This window comes from Ambystoma mexicanum, chromosome 8 (genome assembly GCF_040938575.1).
Source record: "Ambystoma mexicanum isolate Mex_15411 chromosome 8, UKY_AmexF1_1, whole genome shotgun sequence".
NCBI lineage: Eukaryota > Metazoa > Chordata > Amphibia > Caudata > Ambystomatidae > Ambystoma > Ambystoma mexicanum.
Window position 1 is genome coordinate 1,013,447,153 of NC_090929.1, and position 14,202 is coordinate 1,013,461,354.

A 14,202-nucleotide genomic window follows, 5' to 3' on the forward strand; every position below is an offset into this window, starting at 1 on the left:
TTCACAAATAGGAGTTCTCTACGCCTTTTTTGGCAAACTGTGATAATCTAATTGCATGAGCTCTTCAAAAGTACTAAATTTAATCAGTGGTTGCACTGACCTGGATCTGAAGCAGAAGTATGTAGTATGTTTAATCAGAGGATGCAGTAACTTGGGTTTGAAGCAGCAGTACACAGATAGGAGAGTCCTCCTGGTGACCCAGCTCCCCCGTACCAGCCAAAGAAGGTCAACGAGAACAGAATCCCCAGGGAAACCCTCTGAGGAAGAAAACCCTGTGGCAGCTCTTCTTTCTTATCCTCCAACGTCTGTCTATCAACTTGTAACTGAGGAATCTTCGCCAGGGACAGAATCCTCTTCAATGTCCTTTCGGTAGTTCCTACAAGACTGAATAAAGGCATGTAGATGGTGATTACTCGAGTGTAAAATCAATAAGGGATATAGATGGAGAATGTTTCCAAGTATAGCAAGTACCCCGGTGAAGGAAGGTTGAAGAGTTAATGGCGGACTGGAGAATGCAGTGCAGACTGACTGGAGGTGATACAATGCCTGGCGGTAGTTCAGATAATAAAGTAAGAGATCAAGAGAGTCACAGAATTTGCGACTAAGGGGGATCAACATTCGCCTACCTAATGCCGGAGATTGAGGTGCCGTCTTAATAGATGAAAGAAACATTGTATGCAGAGTGGGTCGGGTTGTCCGCGTGGTGTTCGCATACAGATAATGTTTCCTGATATGTAATGATTTCTGTACTGGACAGGCTGGGTCTGGCACAGTTTCAGAGTGTACAATTTGCAGTTTCTGACATCGTAGTCCCGCAGCTGCAGAGAAAAGAAATATTGTTAGGAGTCCCGCACCACTGTTGGTGGGAAAGAGCTGAACCTCTTTGCGAGAACCGAGGAGGAGAAATGCTGGAGCAGGCGTGGTGGAGCCAGGAGGTTCGCCGACAAAACAAGGAGAAACTGTTGTACCGGGACACGCTGTGGGAACGGCAAAAGCCGGTGTGGGACTAAGATAAAACCACTGCCACCGGCCATTCAAGTAAACTTGCAATTGTAACAGAAATGTTACCAGTTAAGTAAGAAAGAGGATACATTGTATCCACCAGCATTCCACATAAGATGGGTTGTACTGGCTCACCTATACAAAATGTTAAGGGGATGAAAATCCCTCTTTACTACTTGGGAACAGTAGTTCACCCAAGTACATGAAAGAGAAATTAACAGGGGAGCCCAACGGGGCAACCCAGCCTAAGCCCAAAAGTTGTATGAAACTATAAATCCAACCAAACACTCACCCATCTACAGCTGAGAAGCAATTCCATCAGCTGGACATGGTGTGGGCCCTCCGCTACTATGTCATCCTTCCTGACGTTCCTCGGCTGAGAGACCAACACACATTTGTGGACTATGCTGGTGGCCGTGCTGGCAGTGTTGTGACTAAACAGACCCTGTCAAGGTGGATCATCCTCTGCATCTTGGAATTTTACCATCTGACTGAGACAGATGTACCAGAGGGACTCAGGCGATCAGTCAGCTAGAGGCCTGGTTGCTGACTCTGCCGTGGGGAGGGAGTGGGGTGGACAGTCTTGGAAATTTGCCAAGCGGCTACCTGGCCCTTTCTGCACACATTTGCCAAACATTACTGTTTGTATTCCGTTTTGGTGCCAGGATGTTTGCTTCTGTAGAGTGATCCTCCAGAGGTTTCCAGTCTATGTGGCGTCCCCTCGCTGTCCTCCCTCTTCCTGGTCTATGTGCTTCTATGGGAGCCTATCATAGAGGAAGAAACATCCATGGAAAGAAGGAATCCATTAGATAAACAACTTACTTACTTCGATGTAATGTTCTTTCTGATGGATATTCCTCCCACAAATCCTTCATTGCCTTCCTAAACCCCCCATTCCAAACTTGGCAAAGAGCAGGCGCACCTTATCTGTCCTTCTGTCCCTCAGTTGCTGAGTGCTAGGGGAAAAGAGTGGCACTGTGGTCATGTGGTGTGGCTGCTCCATATATGCTGGTCCCAATGTCATGTCCATTGCGGGGCACCTAGATGCACTGATCAGAGCCGCGCGGTGCCACCTGGTGGCAAAAATGTTTCCAAAGACAGCTGGCGCTGGATGTTCCTCCAACGATTTCTCATTTGATATGCTATCAGAAAGATAGCTACTGAGATGCAAGTAATTTGTTCACTTACATCATTCTTTAATGTACTTTAAGGTATGTTGTTTTTATAGGGATCCTGTGAACAATGGGAAATGTAATCAAATATATTTAAAAAATACAGAATGGGATATGTCCAGTGTATCAGTTCTTTCTTGGAACCTGATCATTTGAAATAAAATGATTTATCTCTGTATATCCTGAAAAGAATAGCACTCAGTGTTTGCTATTAAATCTGTTTGTGGTAACTGAGAATTTCACAGTATTAGCACAGTATCTACCCTGAAATGCTGTAGCCTTATACCTTTGGGGTGATAACTTGTTGACAAGAGGCCTGAAGGCTCACATATATGTTTTGTTTTAGCTGGAAGGTGATCTCCCCAAAGAAGCCACACTAGATGACAATGTACTTACCATCCCATCAGTGAAGCCGGAGGATGCAGGAACCTACGTCTGCACAGCAGCCAATCGACAAGGGCGAGTGACCGCCTTCTCCATGTTAAAAGTCAGAGGTGAGATATATACATTTCTGATGAAGCTTATTAAGCCATATGTGCACTGTAGTTTTTTTTTTTTTCCAAATATATTTTTATTGGTTTTGTACATACATTGCATCGAGTGGCTGCGAGTACATAAAGAGCGCTGCAGGCAGCGCGGTTGAGCTTAGAGGTGCAAGTAGTAAAACAACAAGGACCACGTCCTTCAAAACAAACAACAATAATAACAGGTCAGAGGGCAGTTCAAGGGGAGAAGCAAGCGATTAGTCTAGCCCTGGTGGGCAGTGATGGGTTACAGGCGGGCGAAAAGGGGATCCTTATATATTCTTTAGGCATTGAGTCATGCGCGGGCAGCGGCGAGCGTCAGCTTATCCTGGCCTTGATGCCTCATTCCTGGGTTTATTAGCCGGCGGGACCCTAGGCCAATCTGTATTCCAGCTCTGCGTTGTCCCCTTTATGTTTATTCAGTTTTGTCCATCCATCGCAGGGAGGGGGGTTGTCGTGCTAAACCTGGGAATTTCTGGGTGAAATCCATAAAGGGAGCCCATGTTTGGGAGAATTTGTCTCTATTTCCGAACCGGAGGGCAGTTATTTTTTCCACTGCGATTATGTCCCAGCATTTCGTCCACCACATTTGTACTGCCGGGCCCTCTGGGTTTTTCCACAGCCTAGCTATGGAGATTTTTGCGGCCGTCAGCAGGTGGGAGCATAGCTCTGCTCTGTGCCCGGAGAGGGGGAATTGGCCCTCCCCGCATGATCCCAATAGAGCGATGCCCGGGTCCCATGGGATAGTGAGTCCTGTGATTTTATTGATGTGATCCAGCACTGATTTCCAGAATTGAGTAGCCTTGGGACATGACCAGAACAGATGAAAGAGGGTGCCTTTGTCTGGGCATCCTCTCCAGCAAGCCGGGGGAATCGTGGGGTTGCATTTATTGAGTGTCTCTGGGGTCCGATACCACCTGAAGCATACCTTAAATGCCCCTTCCTTGTTGGAAACGCACTTCGAGCTTCTGTTTGCTCTTGCCCAGATGTGGTTCCACTCCTCCAAATCGATAGACCTCCCAATGTCATTTTCCCACTTTAGCATATATGGCTCCTTGCGGGATGGGTCCGTTCTGTCCAAGAGCTTGTAGAGGATGGAGATTCTTCCCTTTTGCGGGGACCCTGTGAGGGTGAGTTCCAGGGCCGTGAGGGCTCTGCTTCCGTGGCGCTTAATCTCCCTGCCCGAGAGCCAGTGGCGCAGCTGGGTGTATCTGAATCTCTCGCTCTCCGGCACGTCGAATTTCGCCTTGCAGGCCTCGAAGTCCAGGGGGTTTCCATCTTCATAGAAGTCTTGTATTCTCTCCAGTCCTCCATTTTTCCATCTCTTGAAATTCCTGGGATTACAGCCCGGGGTGAATTCTGGGTTTCCCCAAACCGGGGTGAGTGGGCCTGTCGTGCCGCGGAGGTTCCACAGTCGCGCCGCTTTCTTCCAACTCCTTACTGTATTTTCAGTTGCCGCCAGGGGTCCCCTGCCTTCATTAGCGCTGAGTTCCTTCAGGTGTGGCAGCGAGGTTATCGGGCTTGGACTCCAGGCCTCCTCCAGCTCCAGCCAGCGGGGTTTAGTGGTGGCGGGGAGCCAAGCGAACGCCGGCGAGAGCTGTGCGGCCAGAACATATCTTGCAGCATCGGGCGCTCCCAGACCTCCCGTCTCCCGACTCCGGAGCATGACCCTTCGCGGGATGCGCGGCTGTTTCCCCTCCCAGATATAACTCATGATGTTCTTTTGTAGCTTCTGGATCTCCTGCTTCGGAATTGTGGTGGGTATGGCAGCGCATTGGTAAAGGAGTCTAGGGATGAGGTTCATCTTCAAGGCCGTGATTCTTCCGAACCAGGAAATCTCCTGCTTTTGCCAGCGTATGAGATCGACTTTGAATTCTTTCAGAAGTGCCGGGAAATTGGCTCTATACAATCTGCTGAAAGCACCGGGAAGCTGGACCCCCAGATACGGGAGGTTCTTTTTGGCCCAAGGGATCTGGTATTCTTTCTCCAGGTTTGATAATAGCTCGCTAGGTAGGTTGATGCTTAGTGCTGTAGACTTGGTGAGGTTAACCTTAAAACCTGAGGCTTCCCCGAATTCTAGCAGTTCCTTCCATAGGGCCTTCATGGATTCCTCTGGCTTGGTTAAAGTGAGAAGGACATCATCAGCGTACAGGGCGGCTTTATATGTTTGGGACTTGATTACCAGACCTTGGATCCCTGCATTGTGGCGAACCCTGATCGCGAATGGCTCCATGGAGAGGGCGAATACCAGGGGGGATAGGGGGCAACCCTGTCTAGTGCCTCTTGAGATTTTGATCGTTTCGGACCTGACTCCATTCATCTTGAGGCTGGTGGAGGGATGTTGGTAGTTAGCTAATGTCCATTTTATGAAGTTTGGGCCGAAGCCGAAATGTGAGAGTGAGTTTCGGATGTAGCCCCAGTCAAGCATATCAAAGGCTTTGTGTGCGTCCAATGATAATACCATCAATGCCTGCCCCCTCCTGTTGGCAGAGTCGATGACGTTGATGGTTCTCCTTATGTTATCATGGGTGCAGCGACCGGGTATGAATCCCGTCTGGTCCGGGTGGATCATTGAAGGAAGCAAGGGGGCCAACCTGTTCGCGAGGGTTTTGGTGAAAATGTTTGCGTCATAGTTCAAAAGGGAGATAGGTCTGTAGGAGGCGCACTGGCTCCGGTCCTTTCCAGGCTTCGGCAGTAGGACGGTTATCGACTCTTCCATGGAGGGGGTGGTCGTGCCTGAGGATAGGAATGAGTTGAATAGGGTAGCCAGGTGGGGAGATAGGATATATGAAAATTTTTTGTAGAATTGGGCTGTGAGCCCATCCGGGCCAGGGGTAGAATTTTTCAGTTTAGTTATGGTTTCACTGACTTCTTCTGCCGAGAAGGGGGCCTCCAGGGCCTCAAGTTGCGGGCATGGAACGGCGATTTGCGCTTCTGCCAGATATTTAGCTTGTGCTGTTTCGGCCGTGGGAACACCCGACATGATCGTTCTGTGATGAGAAGCCATAATTTCAATTTTCTCTTTGATAGAGTAGCGGAGGGTCCCTTGCGCATCAGCGAGGCTGTGGATGAGGTTTCTTGTTTGTAGCTTTTTTAGTTTGTGGACCAGGAGCCGGTTTGCTTTGTTGCTGTGCACATAATAAAACTGTTTAGTGTACGTTAGGGCCCTGGCCGCTTTGTCGGCCAGATGCATTTCTAGGGAGCGCTTCGCCCTCTGGAGCATGCGGCTCGCTTTCCTGTTCGGGCCACGTTTAAGGATGCTTTCCGCTTCTGCCACCTCCATTTCCAGTGCGTCTTGTTGAAGCTTGCCACGTCGTCTGAGTCGGGCTGTGCAGTCGTTCGCCGTGCCCCTGATGACAGGTTTCATAGCGTCCCAGATCGTGGCCAATGAGGAATCTTTGGTGGTGTTTTCCCTGAAATAATTTTGGAGGGCTTCCGCAATTTCTTTTCTGATTGTGATGTCCGATAGAATGTGATCTTGCAGTTTCCATTGCCTCTGGGGTGGCTCCGGGAGGCATGATACCCTCAAGTTCAATATGACTGGAGCATGGTCCGAGAGGGCTCTAAGCCCGATTTGGATGGATTCGACGCAGGGTATCAGGATGCTTGAGATCAGGAGCAGATCGATCCGTGAGTGACCCAGGTGCACGTGGGAGAAGAAAGTGTAGTCCCTTTTCCCCATGTTGGCCAATCTCCACACATCTATAGTGTCGGTTTCCCTTAAGAATTCTGCCATGGCAAGGGCCTTGCTGAAATCCTCTTTCGATGGAGGGAGCGATTTGTCCAGGTATGGGTCGGGGGTTAAGTTGAAATCGCCCCCTATAAATACGCGACCTTCAGCGAAGGCAGCAAGTGTTGGTAGAAGATTCCGGAGGAATGTGCTTTGCCCGGTGTTTGGGCAATATATAGCGACGATGGTGATGGGTAGTTCTACCAAGAGGCCTTTTAGCAGGAGATAACGACCCTCGGGGTCACGCTTGGTGGTTATATTGGTTAGGGGCAAGTCCCGGCTTAGTAGAATGGCAACCCCTCTCTTCTTAAGATCCGCAGAGGCGAAGAATCTTTTGGTGTAGCGTTGAAAGGTTATGCGGCGTTCGTCGCCTTTGAGAAGATGCGTCTCCTGCAAGCAAATAATGTCGGGTGCCAGTTGGGCGAGTCTATGCTCCACGGACTTCCTTTTTCGGGGGGAATTCAGACCCTGAACGTTCCAGGTCAGGAACGAGATTTCCTTATCCGGTTGAGACATTATTGGATGGGTTCGAAAACGACTTTACCCTGCGTCTTTTGTATTGCGGCGCTGGGAACCCCACAGGTTCGGCAGGCCCTCTCGCCACTGCCCCGGAGCTACCGAGCAGGGAGGAGAGCGCCCCGTCAGGTTGTATTTTGACTTTTGTTTCCCCCTTGCCCCCCGCCCGAGCCCCCGCTCCAGCTCCCCATTTCCCCCCGACCAAGGAGAACCAGTAACATAAACTAGAACAGAACCAACAACAACAAACAAATAAAGGTATCCAGACCAGCCTTCTACCAACAGGGCTGTCGGCTGGGCCACAGTCGCCATCTGTGTCGGAGACCAAGGGGTCTCATTCTGTAGTGGTGAAGATCTCTCAGCTCAAGAGAGCGCGATAATTGTGAGGCTCCGGGTTTAAAGTCTGGGCTCCCAGGGGGCGGTCAGGCGGCTGCTGTAGAGCTCTGATGAGGATAAGCTTGGAACTGGGCCGTTCAAGCTCTCAGTGGGTATTGGTGTTTTTCCCCCTTGCCAGAGGGCCGCGCATCCTGCGCCGACCAGCCACCTGGGACCAGGAGCGAAGAGTCCCCCCCACAGCCCCTTCGGGAGAGCGGGCCGGGCCCCTTGGGGCCTCCTCCTCCGTGTCCGGGTTCATAAATGCTGCCGCTTCCCGTGGAGATGGGATTTGCTGAGGCTTTCCATCCCAAGTGAAGGAGAGGCCCGAAGGGAAGCTCCAGCGATATGGGATCTTGCGTTCCCGTAGCCAATCCGTCATGGGTTTAAGAGCTCTTCGCTTGGCTAGGGTGGGTGCAGCTAAATCTTGAAACAGGGCTATCTCCGAGTCGCGGAAGTGGATCTGACCCATGGCCCTGGCCTCCTGCATAATCTCCTCCTTGAGCTTGTAGAAATGGACCCTGACCAGGACATCAGCCGCCCCGTTGGGCCTCTGCCTGGGTCTAGCCCTATGTACTCTGTCCAGCTCCAGGGGGGAGCCATCAGGGAGGGTGATGATGTGGCGGAGGAGATCAGAAACATAGGATGGGAGATCCTTCTCCGAGACTGCAGCTGGGACTCCCCGGATCCTGATGTTGTTCCGCCTCGAGCGGTTTTCGGCATCCTCTTGTCTAGCCTCCAGAGCCTCACACCTGCACTCCAGGGCCCTAATCCTGTCCGCCCCCTCTCCGATCTCAAAGTTCTGCTCACATAGTGTAGTCTCAATCTCCTCGGTTCTTGCCTCCACCTCCCCCACTCTCTTGTCCAACTGGGCAATTTGGGTCTTGACTTCTTCAGTGCCCTTCTGGAATTCCCTGGTGAGGGCCGATAGGAGGTCATGGAGGTCTGCTTTCGTGACCGCCTGTGATGCTTGGTCATCAGGGGGGCCATTCCCCGCCCCAGCTTCAATACGCTCACCCCTCTTGCTTTTTTCCCCCCCAGTAGGCATGGTTAATAGTGTGGAAATGTCAGTCTGCTTGGCGGCTTTGCCCGATTTGGACATGGCAACTAGGACAGAGGCGGGGGGCAACCAGCCGGGCCCGGAGGGCAGCAGAGCGTCCAGGTGGGGCGAGATGCGGCAGGTGCCGCCTTACCTTGTGGCAGTGACTTGGGAAGGCTGTCTCCCCCCTCCAGGAGTGAGCCAGGAGCGTGTGGCGAAAGAGAGTCCAGGAGCCCAGAGGTGCGGGGCAGGAGCTGATGGGTGCCCCGGCGTGAGCACAACCCGCAGGGTTAGGAGCGTGGGGAGACCTTCGAGCAGGCCGAGTCTCCTGTCTGTGGCTTCAATGCAACAAGGGGGGGAGGCGTTCCAAAGTTATTGGGGGGCCCGACGGCCACCACCTGGGCCGCGGCGGGCAACGAAGGAGGGAGAGCTTTGGGTGCGTTGCTGATGCGGCGTGAGGGGGGGGGGGGTCGTCAAGTGAGAATATCCCCTGGGAGCTCTGTTGAAGGATGCGGCCTCTGTGGGCCCTGAGGCGAGCCGGCCCGTCCACACCGGGCGCCGTTCGCCCGCTGTATGTTGGCTGTTGAGGGGGAAGGACAGACCTCGGCAGGGGCAGGGGGGTGCAGCTAGAGGAGACTCGGCGAGGAGTGTCCACGTCGCAGCCCCTGGGCGGCTGTTACATTAGGGCCTCTGTCCGGGTCCAAAGCTGGCGGCTTTACGGAACGTCCCGCGGGGTCGCTGGCTTGGGGACTGGGTCCAGGATGCCGCCCCCGCCGAAGACAGGAGGCAGAGTCTGGGCTTGTCCGGAGGGCGGGAGGGGGGAAGCGGGGAGGTCCACGGTCACCTCCCGGGCGCGCCGGCCCCAGCGGAGCAGTTGGAGCAGTAGCCGGAGTGCGGGGCTGAGATGAGAAGGAGGACCGCCGATTCCACCAGACCCCGGAGCAGGGGAGGTGGGGGAGGGGCCAAATCCCACGTCGAGTGCAGAAGGGTCCCGGAAGGATGCCGGCGAGCCTCAGGGGCGACGCCGGAGCTAAGTTGCTGTCTCCCGCGGGCCGAGTTCCGCACCTGGAATGCTCCGCCTCCCACCCCCAGGCCCCGAGATCAGAGCCGGGCTTGGGAGGAGGCCGCCATCTTGTCTCCCGCGTCCTCTCGGTGCTTCGCGGCCGGTGGATCTATGCGATCCGCATTAGTAGGGCTTCGTTATGCAGCCCAGGCATGCCGCAGCGACTCAGCTCTCGGTCGCAGTCGGGCAGATCGAGAAAATCTGATGTTTACACGGGCATTTTTGATGGCGACGTGGCACCAGCCGGGAGCTCTCACAGAGCACGTCCGACTGCCATGGCTCCAAGCCACGCCCTCCGTGCACTGTAGTTTACGTGTGAAGGGAGAGGCTTGGGAGCTCGCTACTGCTATGGTTTCAGAAATCCAGTTGGTTACAGAGAAAATGTTTCCATCATTGGATTCATTTCTTCCAATGCTTTGTTTATCCTCTGATCTGATATTGTTACCTGCTTTTTACACTACATCTTATTCCCTCACTGCTCTATAAAGATACCTGGATTATATTGGATTACTGTTGGGGTTCAGGTTTCTCAGTAAACCTTTTTTATAAAAACTTTAGCTTGGAGATTTATTGTATACTCTCCTACAATTGGCAGATATTGCTCTCAAGTTTGTCATATATTCTCCAAGGATCATCAGTCTTTAAAATGGCACAGGAGCTATTTAGATCTTCCAGATCGTAATGAATTGGCAAGTTCTGTGGAAAGAACTAGAATCTTTCTGACTCTTTCAATCCTTCACCAAACATCTGAAAAGCTCCCTGCCATACACATTAAACTGTCATATCACTTGACGGAAAACAACCCCGGAGAAATAGTGGACAGTGATGTGGCCATTGCGAGTGTTATTTGTGTGGTTGACTATAGCAATCATCCCTGTGTCGAGGTGAGGAGGGGGTTTCAGGGTCCGTAATGTCCTGCCAGCCTAAGCCTAGGCAGTCCCAAGTGAAGGCTCAGGCCATTACCGGCCCTGTACACTCTCTGGTGGTGACTGCTATTGGCACCCCTGTGCTGCATGTGTGATGCAATAGTTGAAATGTTTTGGGAAGTTTTTGACAGGAGGCGAGCTACGTGCGTCATGCCTAATCTCCCGTTCAAAAAGAAAAACAAGATGGCTGTCAACATAGTAAATGTTCTTTTGCGGAAGCCTGGTGCACACTGGGAAGGAGCATGTCAACTGGAGCTGGGTCTTCAGGTAAGTAGTGCAGGGAGGGTGTTGGTGAGGACGCAAGGTCTATGGGGAGGGACTAGGGGGCAGCGTGGCTGCAACATCAAATAGATTGTGGCACCCGGGAAGGGCGCTGGTGGAACGTGAGAGGACGCTGGCATTTTACGCCCCTTGTTTCCAGCCACCTGATTTGCTGGGTATCCTTCCCCTGCTGCAAATATGTTAACCTTTTGACTGCCCTTCGGATGTATTATCTTTACAAATAAATTGCCCCATTTTGCTGTGTGTGTGTGTGTGTGTGTGTGTGTGTGTGTGTGTATATAAATATATCACCTAGGAGTCTTGGGATAGCATATCCCCGATACTCCTATAGAGAGTAGTGGGACCCCAGTATTGGGGTTAGGAGGCGGGGAATATGTATGCCCGCCAAGACCCAAAGGAGGTGTCTGCAACCTGTGGATTTTAAGATTTTCTTTCAGACTACGGCTCCCATGATCCCTCCTGTTAAGATGGATTTTCAGAATCTGCCCCATGGATATATTCTGAGAGGCCACACTATTCTGGTGAACGTGGAAACGCACTGTATAGCCAAACTTTTTCTGGGTAGTGTGACTGAACAGCAAGGCTTTAATTTAGGATGGTGTGAGAGAGGTGCAGAGTTCAGTTAAGCACACACAGAGCACTATTAATAATACAAGTTAGGCAGAGTGTACAAAAATACTGTTATTGACTTAGGCCTTAGACACCTTATCAATTCAAAACCACAGATAAGTAACACTCTAAAACATCCACTATTACTATTTATGCATTCACCTGTGGATTCTCTGCAAATAGCACTAACCTTTTACTTTTAAACATAGTTAGAAATACTTTTCATTTTACTGTAGTGTAGTAAAGGAAGTGAACAAAGAAAAAATAGAGCCAGATAAATAATCAAGATGACAACTAAAGCCTTTAGAAGAAAGAAGTTGGCAAACGCAATACAAAACCTTAATCCAGGCTTCTAACCTTCGAGGATCCTTCCCTAGCTAGAAAAATTAGGCCTGAGGACTCAATCACATGTCTCAATAAAAGTCTTTTCAGGAGGTTAGGAGTCTTTTAGGAAGTTGCAGAAGCGTTGGCTTGAGCCAACAAGTAGTTGTATGTGTTTCAAAGTACAGAGGATAACAGTTAAGAGCACCACTGTTTAAGGCTAGGCAAGGGAGAGATGGGGCTAGGACTTTATGCTTTATGCTGGTACAACCCTAGATGGCGGTGGGGGGGGGCAAAACATGTATGTTTGTTTATCCCCCCGCACACCGATTTACTGAGGGACCACCTGGGCCTTCTGAGCTTGTGTCCTGGTTCGGTTGGAGGAAACCCAGGAGTCAGAGGTGCAGGACACTCGTTAGTTAGGGATAGGGTTCTTCGGTCTCGTTTATGCTTCTGTGCTCCGATGGACTTGATTCTAGACAGCTAGACACACCAACGTCGGGACCAACACTTGTGTGATTACTGCAGGAGACTCCCAGGAAGCAACATAAGTGGCAAGCAGTGATGACCACTTGTTCAAAATGGTGGAACACGACCCTTGCGGTGAGAACAAAGAAGCTGGACCTGCAAGGCCCCTCTTCGTAGTGGAAAGCTGCAACTTCAGGGAAATACTTCTTGTTCCATAAGCTGAGGATCTTCAGAGTCCCAACGCTCAACTCGGGACGGCGACTGTTGCAGCGAAGTAGCCTAGGACGACGACTGACTAGCCCACAGGAGGGTTCCAGGACTGTTCCAAACACTTCCAGTAGCTGGCTCGTTAAACTGAGGTTAAGACTGGTTGTTCCCACCGGTCCAGGGATCAAAGCACTGATGCAGAGGGACAGGGCTTCATCGGGAAAGTAAAGAAAGGGCTGCTGGTGATGTTCCAGCAATGACATCCAGGTCTTCAGCGGGCTGCTCTCCTTCATAGGGGTATTGGCACCAACAATCTGAATTTTGACTGCAGGAGTCCTCCTTTTATCCAGGATCCGGACTTCAGTTGTCTCCAAACCAACAATGGCTAGAATCTGCAACATTCAACCTGGCACGGGCTGTCCAATCCTGGACAACCTCTGGCCACTCCATCTTCCAGAAACAGATACTCCTGGTCAAGATGTGGCCTCGGTACAGACAGAAGAAGCCCCCAAAACCCAGCCACACACACAGACGTCCTCTTTACCCGATAAGGCTGAAACATTCTCCGGGAAAGGGATTACCATATGAGGAGAATACAACAACTCCGGGGGAAAAAAGGTCAAAATACAAGCTGGCCAAAGGACAGGCGAAAATCTTGTGGCTCTGCCATTTTAGTTTATATGGTACTCTATATGGCAAAAACCAGTAAAATGCAAAAATGCGAAAGACGACAGAAAAGAAAACGCTGTAAATGCATCTGCTGCCACCAGCCCAACCAAAAAAGTAACTAAAGACACAGTTACTGGGAAACAGAGTCCCTGCCGCATTACACTGAAGGGGATGTGTGCAGGACAAATAAACAAAGAACTTAACAATGGAGAACAAAGTTCTCCTGCACTGATAGCCATAGGGGCTGTTCAGTGCCCCCAAAAACGATGAGTTTAACATTGTAAGTGGAGAAAAAACGCATAACCTCCCTCCAAAATTCAGCAAAGGTTCAAAACAATAGCAGAAAGAATAGTGTCCCTGATGTTTTATGGAAGGACAGCAGCAAAAAGTAAAAGCTTTCCTAATGCCGCTCTATTGAGTTTGCTGCAAGGGCTGATGGGAGTGGTAGTTCAAAACATTTAGCGAATCACAGGTTGCAGACCTCTGTCCTAGAGACTGTGGACAAAACCTTTTGTTGGACATGGCAGTCTGGGCACCTGGGAATAAAAACGAGGGGGGATTTTGGAAGTCAGGGTTAAATTGAATAGCTTTAAGATACTTTTCTGAATTTTGTTGTTTAATGAAAGTGTCCAAATGAGAGTATGGCAGATTGATGTTGCAGGAATTCATACTTATTCCGGTTGTGTACTCCGGCCTTGTTTCCAAATGTGAGCAACAATGTGAGCAGAATCTGTTAATGAGCATAACAATACTGTGTGTCTCTAAGGAATATTAAGCTAGAAAAAACTGCAATAACTAATTGCTAACCGCAGCGCACTGCTTCCATTTTGTTTTAATGCATCAGCATTTGCCAAGACACTTTAACAGATCACTTGTTTGTTTGAACACTAACTTTCTGGTTGTTGTATTACAGAAGTTGTATTGTCACAAACTTATGATTTGTGGGCTGCAACGCTAACGGAGGCTTCAAACTGAGTTGCAGAGAAAATGGTGGTGGGGAAATTTGAAGGCAATTGTTCTGTTACACCATCAGAAAGTCAGTGTTTTCATAAGTGTGGTTATTATCTTCGACTCTTGCCTCTTGTGTCATACTTTCAGTTAGCTGCAGGCTAGCACTGACAGGAAGAACTGTGGCCAGTTAATCCTTAGCCAGTTTACTGAGACTGACAGCAGAGGTCTCAAATATTTAGGATTACATTTAGCAAAGTCAACACCTGCCCGCTAGCAGGCATGTGAAGGTCACGCAGTCTGTCAGTATACCCTTAGGCCACCAAATGATCCTGCAGATCGTAATGGTATTTT

General features: G+C 50.4%; 1 protein-coding gene across 7 annotated transcripts in view; it reads left to right on the top strand.

Moving 5' to 3' along the window:
- The window catches only part of HSPG2 (heparan sulfate proteoglycan 2), a 1,237,996-nt gene that overhangs the window by 1,080,492 nt on the left and 143,302 nt on the right, over positions 1 to 14,202 (top strand). For all 7 annotated transcript variants that reach the window (XM_069610942.1, XM_069610946.1, XM_069610944.1 and 4 more), the window contains one exon: positions 2,521 to 2,668. In XM_069610942.1, the coding sequence (XP_069467043.1) occupies positions 2,521 to 2,668 (148 nt within the window). The remainder of the gene's footprint in view (positions 1 to 2,520; positions 2,669 to 14,202) is intronic.